The sequence below is a fragment of the Apteryx rowi genome, unplaced genomic scaffold (assembly GCF_003343035.1).
Source record: "Apteryx rowi isolate R43461 unplaced genomic scaffold, aptRow1 scaffold_339, whole genome shotgun sequence".
NCBI lineage: Eukaryota > Metazoa > Chordata > Aves > Apterygiformes > Apterygidae > Apteryx > Apteryx rowi.
In genome coordinates this window covers 149,462-165,898 of record NW_020449852.1, presented here as the reverse complement: position 1 = coordinate 165,898, position 16,437 = coordinate 149,462, and the positions used below count along the sequence as shown (strand labels likewise).

The following is a 16,437-nucleotide window of genomic DNA, read 5'->3' as shown; positions in this document are numbered from 1 at the left end:
AATGATGATATTTAAGACAGAAAGGTGGCAGATTACATGCCATACCATAGTAACGTCATTTTAAGGTAAAACAAAAGGAGAAGGGTAGATTATCCACCTAGGAAGCCTACTTCTCTCATGCTGTGTCTCCATGCATTTTCAAGTGGAATGAAGCTCAGAGCCAACAATTTATACATGCAAAACCTGAGAGTATCAGTTTTTCATAATTAATGTGATCCATATGCTAGGAAGTATATTGTAAAACAATGGGAGCGCTTCATGTTTTGTTTTTTTCCCCCCCTTAAAGTAGCCTGTATACACCTGGCTACTTATAGCTGAAGACAACACGGGAACAAAAGGAGAGAGTAATCCTAGCATTTAACTGTAGTTGTAAAAAACACACGATAAAATATCTGCTGGATTACAAACAGTAGGCTATTTATTAGTTTACTTAGCTTATTATTAGCTTATTAGCTTATTTATTAGCATTATTATAATGGCCACAAGCAGTGACCAAAATTAGAACCTTTTCACTTCACTGCACAGAAAAGCAAGGCAATATACAGACCCATTAGAAGACAGTCTCAGACCAACACTTGTAAGAACAGTAAGAGAAGACAGACAAAATGGGAGGGACAAGAGACAGAGAAAAGAGGCCAAGACCACAGAGCGATAGTAGCAAACCAACAGAAGCAAGTCTCCCTGCCTCTGAAACCAGGGATAACACTCATTCGTGCCGCTGAACTCATCTCACTTTAACCATAATTTTTGTACTTGCTCCTCTCCCTTACTCTATTCAAAAATGTGAAAAATGGAATGAGAAACTCAAATACTTAGGCACTTACTACTTTGTAGTTCAATTGTTCACAAGTAGAATGGTATTTGCTTTATTTGTAAAAACTGATGGACATCTGGGAATTAATGGAGATACAGAATACATCTCTCAACATTAGAGTTTAACCCTTACGAACATGGTTGTTACATACTTTTCTGCAAATCGCACATTATTCTCTGGAAAAATTAGGAAAGGAAATGTTTTCAACACATGGAAACATATTTTTTTGTACTTACTGAGAAGTTACTTAAAACCTAGCTAACTTATTATTTAAATCCTACTAAATGACTTTTTATATTATGCTAAAACTTATTTCAAGACAAAGAAATTTATCTTCAATACCTGAAAATCATGGTTGCAGTGACTGACAGCAGATGCAATCTCAGCTGAAGATAAAAACGGCCTCCCACTTCAAATGAACCTAACAGCATTTGTGCAGCATTTTGTGGAAAATGCATGAATTTATTCATACATATTTATTTTGGAAGAGAATTCATAGCCGACTGAGCGTATCTACAAAAATACATAAGAAGTGGCATGCTGGTCAAATTATTCATTTTCTTTTGCTAGTGGGGGCATTTGGAAAAAACGGCATAATGTTCATTTCACCAATATACTGAAGTGTCAGTCAGTCAATACTCTCGGAGTATTTTAGAGAAGATGAGCAACTAGTGCAACTAGTCTACATTAATTAAGCTTCATGTGCTTGGCCTAGACCACCAAATGTCAGGACTTTTACTGGCCTAATTAATATGATTATAAAGAAATGTGACTTTTTAAAACGTGAAACTTCATTAATTATTCTAGAACAGCTTACTACTCACTTCTCTTAAAAGTCTATCATGCTTGTTTATTCCACTAGCTTTTTCTAGGGGCTTTTTCCACATTCTCTGTAGAAAACTCAGACAGAAAAAGCAAGAACACATACAAAATTCCTGTGTCTTGTTATGAACTGTTATGATGGCAAATGCCATTTTCACTAATGATACTTCAAGATGTATTTTTAAGTTACTTAGGAGAATTACAGTGGAGTATCAGCCTCACTCTGGTAAAGATTACAAATATCTTACCTGTCTTAAAAGTCAGCTCTTCCACGCCTTCTGAAAACCTGGAACTTCTTTTTTTTAGTTTGATATACCATATGGGAGAGTTCAGTAATTCAGATTACATTTATTTGAGGCAAAGTCTCCCAAAGTCCATTTCTAAAGGCTGCCAGCATTTCAGGAGAATTTGAGAATGAAACAAGGGATCTCATTTTATTCCAGTTTTTACATGGCATTCGCTACTCTTGGGGAAGCATCAAACACTGCATCCAACAAATACTTGAGCTTTACAGATCAATAAGAACAGACTTTGCATGTGCCTTCAAGACCACCTCCCAGAACTGCTAGCCTGGAAGCCAGCAGGCCACTTCTCCATTGATCTGAGCAATCCTAAAGGACTTGCTGTGGCCACTGAACCGTCAGTTGGAGTCAGAGCTTTGCAGAAGTCTCTCCCAGGGATTTTTTTTTTTTTTTAACTTTTCCTCCAAATGAATTGTAGTTTGAGCACATATGATACTCAGTGTGCTCAAATTATTTCTGAAAAAGAGATTACCCAAATAAGTGTTGTCTGTGAGGAAAGGGAGAAACAGAAATAAACAAAATGGGGAAAGGAGGACTAAAAAATAAGGGGGAAGGAGAAGGTTTAGCTACAGTCAGAGGGAAAAATAGAAGGGATGGAGGTGAGAGGACCTGCCCAGGAATGAAAGCAGGCAATCAGGCAGAGGAAATCAGAGATGGGATCCATGCCAGTCCCGTATCTTCTCTCTTTTGTGCTAAACAGAAACCCTTCAGGAGTATCAACACCTTCTCATCTCTCAAGTGAACTAGAGCCTGATGGGATCCTGAATGTTTGAAGGAGTCCTCTTCCTCTGTGCCCCCTCCTACCCAGTGCAGACTAACACCTTGGAGGACCTCCCTCTTCAGGGGGTCCTTAACCTCAAGGGGATTAAGCACTGGGATCAGGAGATGAAGGTAATGGAAATGAAAGTCTTTTAAGCCTCAGAAACAGAACATTAAGGGACAGATCTTGCCTCCTTGTGGTGGAAAGCCAACAACAGTGAGAGGGAGAAAATGATCTAGTTTGGAAGGGGCCACCAGGGTGGACCTGGAGCCTGCCTCTGACAGCTTGGAGGAAGCAAGGGGAAGGCAGCCTACCTAGGTGACACGCATGGTGGGGCACGAGACTGGTGCCAAACACAGCATGGGCTGTATAACAAACCACGCGTGCGACCCAGTCTGCGATACACACCCTCTTCTTATGTGCTACAGGATGGGGCAAGAAGGGAAGTATCGACTAGAAAGAGTAGCATAGGGAAGGTATCTTCTGTGACCATCACACACGAAAACCATCCACAATCCAGGACACAGATTCTGTCCTTTTTTTTCACCACACAGTCAAAATATTTTTAAGCAGCATCATGAGACCCATTCCCACAATAACCCAGTGGACAGAAATTGGGAGAGGTGCCTGGAAATCACATCCTATCTTTCAGCTAGCTTCAGTAACATCACCAGCAGTAACTATAAACATGTAACTAATCATTAAAATGTTACAAAGAACAAATCTGTTCTTAATAAAAAAAATTCTAGGAAATTCAACAATGTGAAGATTTACTAGTGCAGGATTGCAGGTGTTTCATGGTATTTGTTCCCCTTCTAGGATTTCAAGTTCAACAAAATGAAAAAAAAACCCTGCCAACAACAAAAACTCCAAAATGGAAAATACTGAGTGAAGGTACTTGGTCACACATTTGTTCTACCTTTCTGACTAGTTATCCCTAGACACACATTTGTACCTTGCCTTTGTTTTGTTCTGAATATAAGCTGTCTACACCTTCCCTGCAATCAGATGTTAAGCCTGCTCCTTGGGAAAAAAAACCCTATAATCTGCCACATTTGACAACGCTTTCACCCATAGGCACATCTCATCTAATTCTGTGCCTTCATTAGCCATCCTTAAGCCCACATATCACACTTATCTCCCACCTAACTGCTGGCAGTCCCCATGATGAGACCATCACTCTGTCCGCTCATTGAAACACTACAATGCAGCATGAAAATCAAATGCTACGCCACACAAAGTATCCATCAATACATTTCCTTGGGCCAGGTACGCAGCCAGGTACAAGGAATCCATATCTGCATTTAATAGCAGGGAGGCAAGTAATTCCTTTTAGTTACTGCCAGCTTCCAGAAAAAAAATGAGTACAGTTACTGGAGTGTGCAGCTTAACTTCGTTTTCTAGATCTTCAAAGTTTGAAGCAACTGCACCTGTTATTTAATTTTATCTCCTCCCTGAACTCAATTTACTATTGTAGCACTTAAAGCCTACACAACAGATTTGCTGTTTTATCAATATTATCAATTCCAACTTTGGAGAATTTCTCTCATGTAAAGCACAATAGTAAATAAAAAAGCAAATAAAAAGGGTTTTACACAAGGGTTTAACACAATTCTATAACTTACGCAGTTTATCTTCAATGCTCTTGCTTACTTTTTAGCACAAACAGACACTGCAGCATGCTGAGGGTGGGAGAGCGCAAAGGGAGTGAAGAGAAAAGTTAGATTCTGCTACTCAAATACCAGAAACGTTATTTGGGCATAGACCAAATTCTTCTGAGGCTGTGATTGCTAAATCTGCTAAATCTCACGCTGATTTCCACCAGATGAGATTTTTTTTTTTTTTTAACTTGATGGTGAAAGACAAAAAATCTCTAACAACATGAAAAACTAAAATCTAAGCATATAGGGCCTGACAATATTTCTAAAGGAAAGAAAAAAACCCACTCCTGTCAGTTTGCAGCTTCCCAGTGCTTCCTAACACAAAACCTGCTTTCATGTTCATATCCTTGTGTGCTCCTACAGGAGTTCAACATGACAAAATGTAAGTTCAAGAGGGCTGCATGCATGCGTGCTTGACAGAAAGAATGCTGACAAATTTAAAATTTGGGTAGTATTTCATTAAAGCTGTCAGTTCTGTTTTTGCCTCCTGCTGTGGCCAAACCACAGGAAGCTCATCTGATCAATTAATGGAACTCTGCGTACAAAATCCAAAAAAAGCACTCAGATTGGGCAACTTGTGATTAAAACAATTATGAACGAAATACATTCCACAGATTCTATTCATATATATTTAAATTTGCCAGATTGAAACGACTCCTGTTCTAGTAACATCGCATTTGGTTCATACTCCATTTCACACTGATGACAAAAGTCATGAGAGCAATTACAAAACACAGACTGAAATGAGTTCATAGTGCATGAGCAAATATATGGTACTGATTTGCCAACAGCTATAACGTAAAGCCTGAAAACTGAATAAACACAGTAAGGAAATATTAGAGCAGTTAAATCACAGAGCAGGTTAATAAAAAATTAGATACCATAAATGTGGCATATGATACCTAGAAAACAGATCAGGAATTGTGAAAAATCACTTTGCCTTTTCTGCATTTTTCTGGTGATCCTAAAACTAAGGCTATGTGGCTGATGATTCTTTTTCTGAAATTTCCTGTCTTGCATTTCTCTATTTATAACAAAGTCATAGGGGGTGATTTAATTAAAACAAACATGCTTATAATACACAAGTATGTATTTAACATAATGCACAATTAAATTCCAAATCTTATTAATAGAGAGCATCACCAAGTTAATTACACATACAATATATGAATCACATGCTGAATTCTAGATGTATTGGATGAAATTTTCAAAAGTCACTAAATGATTCTGTTTAATTTATGTCTTGTGGTTTCCATATCACTTCTGACAATTTCACCCACTACCTTTTTATAGCAATCCCCCCATTTAGGTCTAAGACTTCTCTCTCAAGTCTTTCCTATTTTGGCCATTTTAAATATCTTTTCTGAGGGGGTCTTTATCTAGCATGGTACAATAATACATTAAGCATTTAGTAGAATTCAATTTGGGCAATCTGCACAGACACCTATATGCAAGAAGCTTATCCTAACAAGGCCAGTGCAAACCTTTAAGCTTTCAGTAAATTCTGCTTTAATCACATTTAAATATCCAGACATACATTTAGATATGAACAAATATAATGCGTGTTCTAGTAAGAGTTACATACGTGATGGAAATCATCCCACCAGTTAGTACCAAGGGGAGGTACAATTCTCACTCCAACCTTCATTCCTTCCTTCTGCTAAATCTACCCCAAAAGGATGAACAGTTCCAATCCTATATAAATCCTACATAATACCATGATAATACTGAAGTCATCCCTCCCTAGTAAGACTATAATAAAAGCATCAGAATAAGATATCACATATCCATTTGTAATAGAACAGTCCTACCTTTTCAGTTTCATATAATTTTCACTAGCTGCAGGTCTGCATTCAGCACGTTGTACCACTATTCCTTCCAGGGAAAGTTTGTCTAGAATGGAAAAACAAAGCAAAACCGCGCATTAAAATAAAATTCACCAACACAGTCAGCATCTGCATTATTTTTCACTAATGCAGAGTTTAGTAAACATAATGCAAGTTCTCAAATCTCTGCTAGTTAGATACTGAAGAAAAACAGAAAAAACACACCTGCACAGCTGGTATCCCCCCCACATCCTTGTTTTGCCATCAGATGTTTTACATGTTATGAATTAATCACAAAGACCAAATTTTTAATAAAAAGCTAGTAACTGTGTAGCCCTCCTTTTTCAGTGTTGCACTCAGCTTACCTAGGAACTGTTTTCTAGAAAAGTGCATTGAATACACCCAGTGTCTCTGAAAAAATAATTTACAAAGAGGACCCAATCAGAGTATCCAAAATCAGTGGAAGATAAAATGAGAGCAAATGTTATTTTTACCCTGTCTGACTTTGGTCAGAAAAATGGTAATCTATTTTCATTTCTATAACAATAAAAAATATTCTTCACCAAAGGAGCGTAACACAACAAAATAATAATATATATGCTAACACCAGGGAGAAAAAAAAAATCCTGCAGTTAGTAATCTAGAAGTTGGCCTATGTAGGAAAGTTTTAGTTAACACTGTTCTCTGTACATTCACCTCTGTAACAGTCACTTTGCAATCTGATGTCAACACCTTTTTGCCTAAAGCAAGAATGACTGCCAGAGCAGTACAATAGTACCAGCCTCTGCTGTAAAGGAGGAAAAGCATAAAACCCGAAAACAACCTTACACAGAAAGCAAGCAAAAGTGACCTTGGCTAAGCACCTATTTTTTCCTTTAGGTTATTCTAATACCTAGTGAATGAGTGCGGTCAATTTAACCCTATCTTTTGGGCATAGACAGCGCAGTAGGTCCAAAATATACCCCTCTGGAATAGCCATCTGTAACACGAAAGGATGAGCTTCTTAACTTCAATGAATTGATTAACTCTCACTATTTAAAATGTCCTTCCAAAAGCGTCTCATCTTGCTACTGGTGTAGGGCACACCATTGCCGCTGTCACTTTCAGCTGTCATAGAAGATAATAGAAATGCTTAGAAGAACTGAGTCATGTAACACAAGGCACTCCTTCCGCAGGTGCCCCTGATTTTTCCAATGCCTTGCAGACTGAAATACCATTACATCTGTAAATCTAAATCTGCTCTCTTTAAATAATGCAGAGAACAATTATTTTGACACCAAGTATTTTAAAATGATTTCATTTACACTTCCTTGCTTTGATTTAAAAATTAATTAAATCCTTTATGGGAAGAAGAACAACACACTTCTTTTCTGGCAGTTTTGAACATATCAAAGTAAAATTTTATGAAAATATGTCTGCTTTTACAGATTCATAATGGTTTAAAGCCAGAAGAAAGAACTTAGTCTACTTGCCTGACCTCCTGTGCATCACAGAAAATTAAATTTTATCCTCTTCTGTGAAGAACCTAGTAACTTATGTGCGACTAAGGTGCTATTAACATCAGTGCTTAATTTCTAACGTGAATTTGTCTCCAGCTTCTAGCAGTTAGTTCATCTTTCTGTACAATGTTAAAGAGACTTTTATTACCTGGTATTTTCTCCCTGTGAAAGTACCTATACATTGTAATCAGGTCACTTCTCAACCCCTCTTTACAATAAATGAAATAGTTCAAGCTCATGCATTATCTAACCATAAGGCATTTTATACCACACTTAAATCAGTTTTGTGGTTCTTATCTGCACCTTAATCAATCTTTCAATGATATTTTAAGAACACAGACTCCATAAAGTAGATGTAATACTCCTGTACTGGTCTTACTGTACCACATAGAACAATATAATAACCATACAAAGATAAAATAACAGCTATAGGAGAAGAGTTTTTACATCCAGTTTGGAATTTATCTCAGCTCACTTCATCCATCTCAAGGTTATTCAGTAAACTCTCCGAATTCAACAGAGAAAGGGAGGAAGGAAGACTTTCAGAAGACAATTGGTGCCATCTCTTTCAGGATTCAATGAACTGCCCTGTGTTGCTAGGGGCTTTTTCCTCCACTGACTGTGCTTCATGTTTAGATGGCTAAAACTGGGTTATGATCAATTCCTCTCTAAAATCAAGCTCAGCAGCTTGATGAAGCTGACTCTCTATTATGTCCTTAACACACCTATTTTGAGCCTTTTCCAAGCCTTACATTCTACAGACGTGCTTTGCATGCCCTCTTCATAGGTATATAATTGCCTCTAGCTTGGTGAAAATGCTTTTTATTTAATCAGATTCTGTGAACTAAGTGATCCAGGTCAAACTATAATAGTCCTGTCATAGTTATTCACTGTCTGACCAGCATTTGTGTCAATCATGCCACATTTTATGAGCAGTGATTCCATCTTACTGCTGGCCCTCTTGCTAATCCTGGAGGAAGCCCTTCAAACTGCTACTTGAGAATGACTTCCTACCGATAATTACTTTCTGATAACTGTCAGCCAGTTCTTCATCTCATTCTGTGCTTGCTGATTTTCTCTTTAACATAAATCAGAACATTAAAAGATACTAAATTATGTGAAATATGAAATGCTAACAGACTGCAACCATGCTGTTACTTTATCAGTCAAACTTATAATCTCAAAAATAAATGAAATTAGGTTTATTTGACCAGAAAACCTTTACATTAAGCCACGTTTGCTAGCACTCATTATATTTCTGTTCTTTCCTTTTCTACTCCCTGAACTCCATCACAATTTTTCCATTAGTTTGTATAGTACAGGTGTAAGGCTAGCTAGCCTATACTCATCTAAGTCATCCATCCTGCTACTGTCTGAATGCTGACATGTCACTATCAATCTCTGTGAACTGCAGAATTTTGAAACTATTCCTAAGTTTTAAGAATCAGCATCAGTGAACCAGGTATCGCCCACACCAATCTTTTAGGGAATTAAATAACAGTTGTTTCAACCTTTCAATTAAAAATGCTTATCCCTAGTAATATCTTATGATTTATTTCACATCTTTAGTAATATCCTCTTTTAATTACCAGTGGTCTGGGCTTCTTGGGTTTAATATTCTATTATTTCACCAGCTGCTTCAGTGTACAAGGCTGCCTACAGYCTCTGAGATCATAATGTTACAGCTAACCTGGTCTGCTGTCAAAACTTACCCACTGTCCAGAAGCCAAGGTTCACGTCCCACATTTCCTGGGCCGTCTTGGGGATTGTAACACATCCAGAGAGTCTATCAGAATAAATCTACTCTGGCAAAGATGCACTAAACCTCCAAATGTAAGACTGTAAAGGGAGAATGCAGTTTTTATTCCTTTCACAGCCTAATTAGTCTTCATTCACCAAAATACCATGTATCTGTTTGCTAACTTCAGAAATCTAGATCGCTTTTCTCTTGTTGCAGGGCCAGAGCTCCAATGAAGACATCCCAAATCTTACATGTCTATCCGGATACGTGGTATTTCCATAGTCATGTTAGTCTGGAACTCAAAGGATGAACAAGGCTTGAAAGCAGCAATTCCCCACTAAAATACCAACCCAAAATAAAGCATACAGAAATACACAGACGAATAGGCTAGAGTCAGGAAGGGTAGACAAGTTCAGTGATTACAAGAGAAAACAGAGAGACCTTTCCCAAAGCTTCTCACACTCCGAATGGTCGTTACGTGAGGGGAAGATACAAGTACACGGTGAATGCAGCTTTAGACAGGTTGGTCTACACAATCCATAACTGCATCGCTAGCTGCCAGATGTATGCTCACCCCTAAATCCCTGCCTGAACACCCCAATGCCAGCCCATCAAGGAATTTCAACCGTTGACACTCTTAGTGACAGGTGAGTGATGTGTGCTGTGCCAATGCTGATTCCAGCTGCAACTTCTGTTGACAAACCCCATCAAATAAATAGAAGGTGGTTAAAATGCTGAAGGCGATCTTAATAAACAGGCACAGGGGAAATTTACTGGGATGGTGCAGCAAATGTTACTGATAGGGTTTTTAGAGAGAAAGAAAAAGAGAAAGAGAGAGAGAGATTGTCTAGGAGATTTTAATGTGTTAATTTTCTAGTCTGACTGCACCTGGCTCCAATTTACAGCCACTGGGTGTTGTTAGACCTTTGGCTGCTAAGTTGGAGAGCTTGCTATAAAAGCTTTCTGCCCATTCAGGCACTTAGGTACTCTCCCCATTTATTAGCCTAATAAATCACATTTTCTAGAATCTTCCATTAGGCATGTGTTTTCCAGCTTTTTAACCATTCTTATCAGTCTGAGAAGGTCCAATTTACTAACGTCTCTCCTGAACTGCAGGTCTCACAGGCAGGCTTTATGGCGTGTGGGGCAGGACCCACAGTTTGTTAGCCCCTGCTTGTCGTGAGAGCTGACGGGGAGAGGCACATGGGAAGGAGGACATGGAGACCCACCTCAGAGGCTGCCATTCCTAAGAGGCAGGAAGATGTGAAGGTGAGGAAAATGTGGCCAGGAAAGGGTCTGTGTCAGGCAGTGAGCTCCAGCTCCCCGGCAGGTGGAGGTTCGGCGGTTGCCTCCCAGTGTCCCAGTCAGGAGCCCCAGTGGTTCCCCCTTTCCCTTGCCCTGCTGTGCTGCTGCCCAGGCTCCTGCACTTCAGGGCTGGATGGGGGCATCCCCGCTGCAACATCTCCTTCCTTATTTACTACGCCCTTTCTCTGTATCATCTTCAAGCTCTATCGGTAACCACATTCTCCTTCACTGGCCAGAATAAAATAAATCACTGGCCATAAATAAATAAATATATAACAAAGAACCAAATCACAGCAGCATTTCAGTGATAATTCTCCGCTTACGTTTACTAGTGTGAGACCCAGCAGATAGTTTTTCTGCAGAGTTAAATGAAAGGGAAACTAATACAGTATACAGTCTAATTCAAAATGACAAATGGGATCTGCTCACAGATTTAACAGAAAAAAGCATTACCTCCTTTGATGATCAAACTTGTAACATAAAAAAATCATTTTAAATTGAGACAGTCCATTTTCCCTATATCTTTATTGATTATTATTATATTACTCTTCCTTAATTTTTAACTGACTGACCCCCAAGTCAGATTTTGTATTGTTTTGCATATACTGTTACTTTTCATTTTTAAATACTTGGGTCATCCACTTTACCTTTTAAATACTGGCAGAACATTTGCTTTTTCAGTCTTGTAGAACTTCTGTAGTGCTCAAAAATTATTGAAAAAAAAATCAATAGTAACTGTTGATAGAGCTTCTTGGATAGCTTTTAAAACTCTTGAATGAGAATTGTTCAGACTTCCTGATTCAAAAATCTTTAATTTTAATTAGTGTGTAGAGCTTGCCTTCAATAGCTGTTAATCAACATCCTTGAGTTATTAATGGAATGAGAATGTCTATGCCACTACTACTGTAAACCAGTAATTACTAAATGGTTTAATTGTCCAGTGACCTAGCCAATTTTCTGTGTTATGACATTAAATGACTAACAAATTACTTAGATAACCCAAACAATTCCTGAGCATAGCTTCCTAATACACTTCAGAAATTCTCTACCTCTTATAGCTGTAGATTTCCCCTCATATCCTTTTGTACTGTAATAAATGAAACCAGCTGTTTTCTATAACTCATGTCATTTTCACTGAAAATAGACTCTCAGTGAAGCTGATGCTGTTCAAATGTAGAGCAAGCTGAGCCCTTGGTAAAGCACCAACTTTTCTGTGGTGTGCTCCAGTCCTCAGCTTCATGGCATGGTCAAGTTTCAGGAGGTGCTGCTTCCAGAGCAGGAGTTTCAGGAGCACGATGGAGGAGCAAGATCATCCAAAAGCAAATAAGACAGGACGAGGGACAGATCCCTTGCCCTTTGCCTCCTTAGAGGATTTGCTTTCCTGTGTAGCACTGTACTTCCACTCCTAGGGCACAAGACTGGTCAAAAGTCTCTAAGTTCAATTGCAAGAGATACATATATACCTTTACCAAAATGGACTTCTGGACAATCTTTCAGAGGAAGGACAGAAAGAAAGAAAAACATCATTCAGTTCTTCTAGGACTATCTACACCTTCAGAAAGCAAGGAGCTATATGCAGCCAMTGAAATAACTCTTACCTCACTAGAACTACATGCACTGCAATACCTTATGTATCACTAAGTGTTTATGAAGAACAAGGACTGTTTGGAAAAGTTGTTCTGTAGCACAGCACAGAAAGGGGAAAATTTTCACAACAATGTGTCAGGTTTAAATTTTGTCCTACAGATGGCTGTCAGCTGCAGTGAAGTAAAGTGGCATGGGTTTGCAGTGCTGAAAATTTTACATCAAGTCTATATTTTTCAAGTCTCAAAGGTTTAAATGTAAATGTTCTTGATCTTCACAGAGTATATTTTCTGCATCAAATAAACTTTGAATTTTTTATCATATGAACAACTAAAATGATTTTGCATGATCTTTCAAAAAATACTTGTTCGTGGAAGTGGAAAATTTTGACTGCAAGTGGTGGAATATTCAGAAGACTATGAGCATGTAAAACTAAATGAGTAGATACTGTTCTGTAAATGTTATCTCTTAAAACGAAGACAGTTTAGCTTGCCATGAAAAATTTCATATCCTTTACAAATCCCAGTTTTCCTTGGAAATCTCTACCTACCTTTGCCAGAACTTTCCCAGTTCATCTTCAAAAAACTTCAAGTTCACTACACAAGATGAAAGCACCACAGAAACCATTCTCTCAGGGCTTAACAGCCACTAACAGTTCAGCATTGTAGCTATATACAATCTAAGCATATTATCTCAATTTTCCATCACTTGACAATAAACTGAATTTGAACAGAAGTCTCCTGCAATGGCAAAAAAATCGACCACACTTAAAACTATTCAGCTCTTTCATTTCCTTGATCATATACTCAATAATTGTGAAAGGGGTTAATTTTGAAAAGGTCTAAATGTTTTAAAGTTAGAAAATGATTGAAACTTCTTTGACTGAAGTGATGCTAAATAGAGTGATGGCATCAAAGAGTTAAAATTAAAACCATGACTAATTCCTGATAAACCAAATCTAATTAATAATATCTGCTTAATATACCACATGCAGCAGCAGAAAAAATTAGTGTATCAGTGCTAGGCAAGGATAATAGCAAGTCAAAAAAAGTGCATTTATTTCTACTAGATTCAGTTAGCAAGTAATAAAATGTAAGAGTGATGAATCTGTAGCATTGATAACAATTAGTCTTACAGACAGTGGGAGCAGTGTGAATAAAATCTTGAGAGACAGAGCAGAAGAATTTACAGAAGAATATAATCTTTTTATTGCTAACAGGCCAAAGCAAGAGGCATCTACCTGTAAAGTGAAAACTACAGCTTGGAAAAAAATGGAGCGTCCTTTCGAGGTCCAGCCGCAGGTAAGCGCTTGCCCCGGCCGGCTTTGAAATGCATGCTGCGACCGCTGCCCTCTCCAGCCCGGGCCCTACGGAAACGCACAGTCCCTGTGGGGAGAGCTTCCCCTTTCCTGCTCTAAGCTGCAAGCGTTTAAAGGGGAAAATCYTTTTCTTTTTCAAAAGGCAACTGAAAACGAAGCTCACATCGCAGTTGCACGGAGAGGAAGCAGCCAGCCATTGGATTCACGCCTGCTCTGCCGCTGCTCCCCCCACCCCCCCGCACTGAAGTGTTGCTAAGCTATAATGCTATGTGCTGTTCGGAGGYATCTGCAGGCACACGAACCCTTTGCGCCACAGGGCAGCAGAGTTGTTACTGCCGAAAATGAAACAACTGATGCTAGATAGCCTTGGTGACTTAAAAAACATCACCAATATAAACAGCAAAGAGCTCTCTGCTCTAAATAGTTTTTATCTGTGGCACAGAAAAAGACACACACACACACACACACACACACACACCAGTTTGGCTGCAGTATTTGCATTGGTGAGGATACATCCTTCAGTTGAAAATGGAAGCTTGCACCACAAACTTAAATAGGTGGACCAACAGGTCCTCTTCAGCATCATGTTTAAAGTATCTTCTGTGAAAACATCATACCATTGCGCACATGTTCAGTAAATGAGGAATATGTGCACGTGTTCTATAAATGATACCTTATTGTACAAAAAAGAGCAGCTTTTGGCCTGCTGTATAAATCAGGTACCATAATCAGTACAAAAAAAATCTGAAAAGGTGCTTTGTGAAGATTAAAATCCTCAAAACATAAATAAAGCTATCTACTTAACACCATAAACATGAAACGTGATTGACTAGTTGATACTATAAATACATTTTAAGGTATTAAAAATATGATGTTATTTAAAATAATATTGTTCATTTCTGTGAAGAACTCAGAAATGATGTAAACTTCCTAGACTTGAAAGAGAGGCAGCTTTTATACTGTTCTTCCCTCATACAGTTAAATGCAAATTCTCCTTTACAGTCATATTCCTGATATCTCCCTGCATACATAGCTGATACGCCACCTACTGCAAAACTGAGCTGACAGCCCGTGCAATGCCAGCAGCATTTCCATTCCAACACCGTGCCGGAGCTGAATAAAGGCACCTTTCAAAAAAAAGAAAACAAAAATCCCTTTTCAAGCCAAAGGGAACACAGCAAGATAGCTGTCTTTTTCTCCTGGCTTTGGCAATGGAGCAAAAAATAAACAGAAGAGAAAAGGAATATGAAGAAAAACACAGCAACTCTGAAGGCTCTGATCAAGACAAGGACTGTAAAACGTCTCTGATTACTCTGAATGTTGGTGGCTATCTATATATCACACAGAAACAAACACTAACCAAGTATCCAGATTCTTTCCTTGAAGGTGTGATAAATGGAAAAATAATGTGTCCATTTGATGCAGATGGTCATTATTTCATAGACAGAGATGGACTTCTTTTCAGACACATCCTGAACTTCCTACGAAATGGAGAACTTCTTCTACCAGAAGGGTTTCGAGAAAACCAACTTTTGGCACAAGAAGCAGATTTTTTTCAGCTTAAAGTACTATCAGATGCCGTGAAATCAAGGTGGGAGAAGGAACAGCTAGCATCCAGAGAGACTACTTTCCTGGAAATCACTGACAGCCACGACCGTTCACAAGGTCTTAGGATCTTTTGTAATGCTCCAGATTTCATAGCAAAAATAAAATCTAGAATTGTTCTGGTGTCCAAAAGCAGGCTGGATGGATTTCCAGAGGAGTTTTCAGTATCTTCAAATATTATCCAATTCAAATACTTCATAAAGTCGGAAAATGGTACACGACTTGTACTGAAGGAGGACAATACCTTTGTCTGCACCCTGGAAACTCTTAAGTTTGAGGCTATAATGATGGCTTTAAAATGTGGATTTAGACTGCTGACCAGCCTGGATTGCTCGAAAGGGTCAATTGTTCACAGCGATGCACTTCATTTTATTAAGTAATTACAAAGGCAAAGGAAACGAGCACGCAGCCACGAAACCTCATTCGGCTACAGCGTCCTGGCATCACAAACGATGTATCTAACTAGCCTTGTACCACAGAGCTCTGCTGCTAATCAATTAATGTGAGCTAATGGTATGTAAATCTCCTAATGACATCCATCTCTGGGTTCCTTAAGCTGAACAAAGATTTTACACCTAAATTTAATAAAAATGATCTGCTAAACACTGTAAACACAGATTGAATGCTTTAAGCTATTTGTAATATGTGTTTTCTTCATGCTGCCTTTCAACCAGAGAGTCTAGCTGAATTTCTGTGTACTTGTATGACTAACATGCATACACCTAATTGCTCTGCTGAACAGCAGTGAGAGTATTTTCATATAATATGCAAGCTTAAAATATGTTTTGCTTATAACAAATTCAGAATGGATTTTAACTGGAATAAATGATTTTGAATGTTCTTTAGTGGTTATGTTAATCTGTTGTACTGAATTTGCAACATCATGAAATTGCAAGAGGATTTAAAATTAATCAATCAACTTGATTTTAAAGTTAAACAATTTATCAGCTCACTTACTTGAAACCAAATCTGCAGCTGTATTACTAAATTACCAACAATTTCTAAATACATCTAAAATAGCAAAATAATGCTGGGGAGGATTAGTTGAATCTGCATAGAATGTTAAATTTTCTAGTTTTTCTTTTATATGTGTATATATTTTTTATATATATATAAAATGGCTAACAAAAACGTTGGGCATGAAGTTTCACGTAACAGGTTTCCAGTAATGACATCCTACAATGCCAAAGTCGCTATTTC

The 16,437-nt window shown here is 38.2% G+C and overlaps 2 protein-coding genes across 2 annotated transcripts in view; one reads left to right on the top strand and one right to left on the bottom strand.

Annotated features, from left to right (window-relative positions):
• The window catches only part of GTF2F2 (general transcription factor IIF subunit 2), a 116,163-nt gene that overhangs the window by 45,027 nt on the left and 54,699 nt on the right, over window positions 1-16,437 (bottom strand). Inside the window, exon 6 of the mRNA XM_026072218.1 lies at window positions 6,171-6,252. Coding sequence (XP_025928003.1) covers window positions 6,171-6,252 — 82 coding nt within the window. The remainder of the gene's footprint in view (window positions 1-6,170; window positions 6,253-16,437) is intronic.
• KCTD4 (potassium channel tetramerization domain containing 4) lies at window positions 14,674-16,078 on the top strand. The gene has a single exon (XM_026072219.1). It carries the CDS (start codon window positions 14,844-14,846, stop codon window positions 15,615-15,617), a length of 774 nt encoding a protein of 257 aa, XP_025928004.1. The 5' UTR covers window positions 14,674-14,843; the 3' UTR covers window positions 15,618-16,078.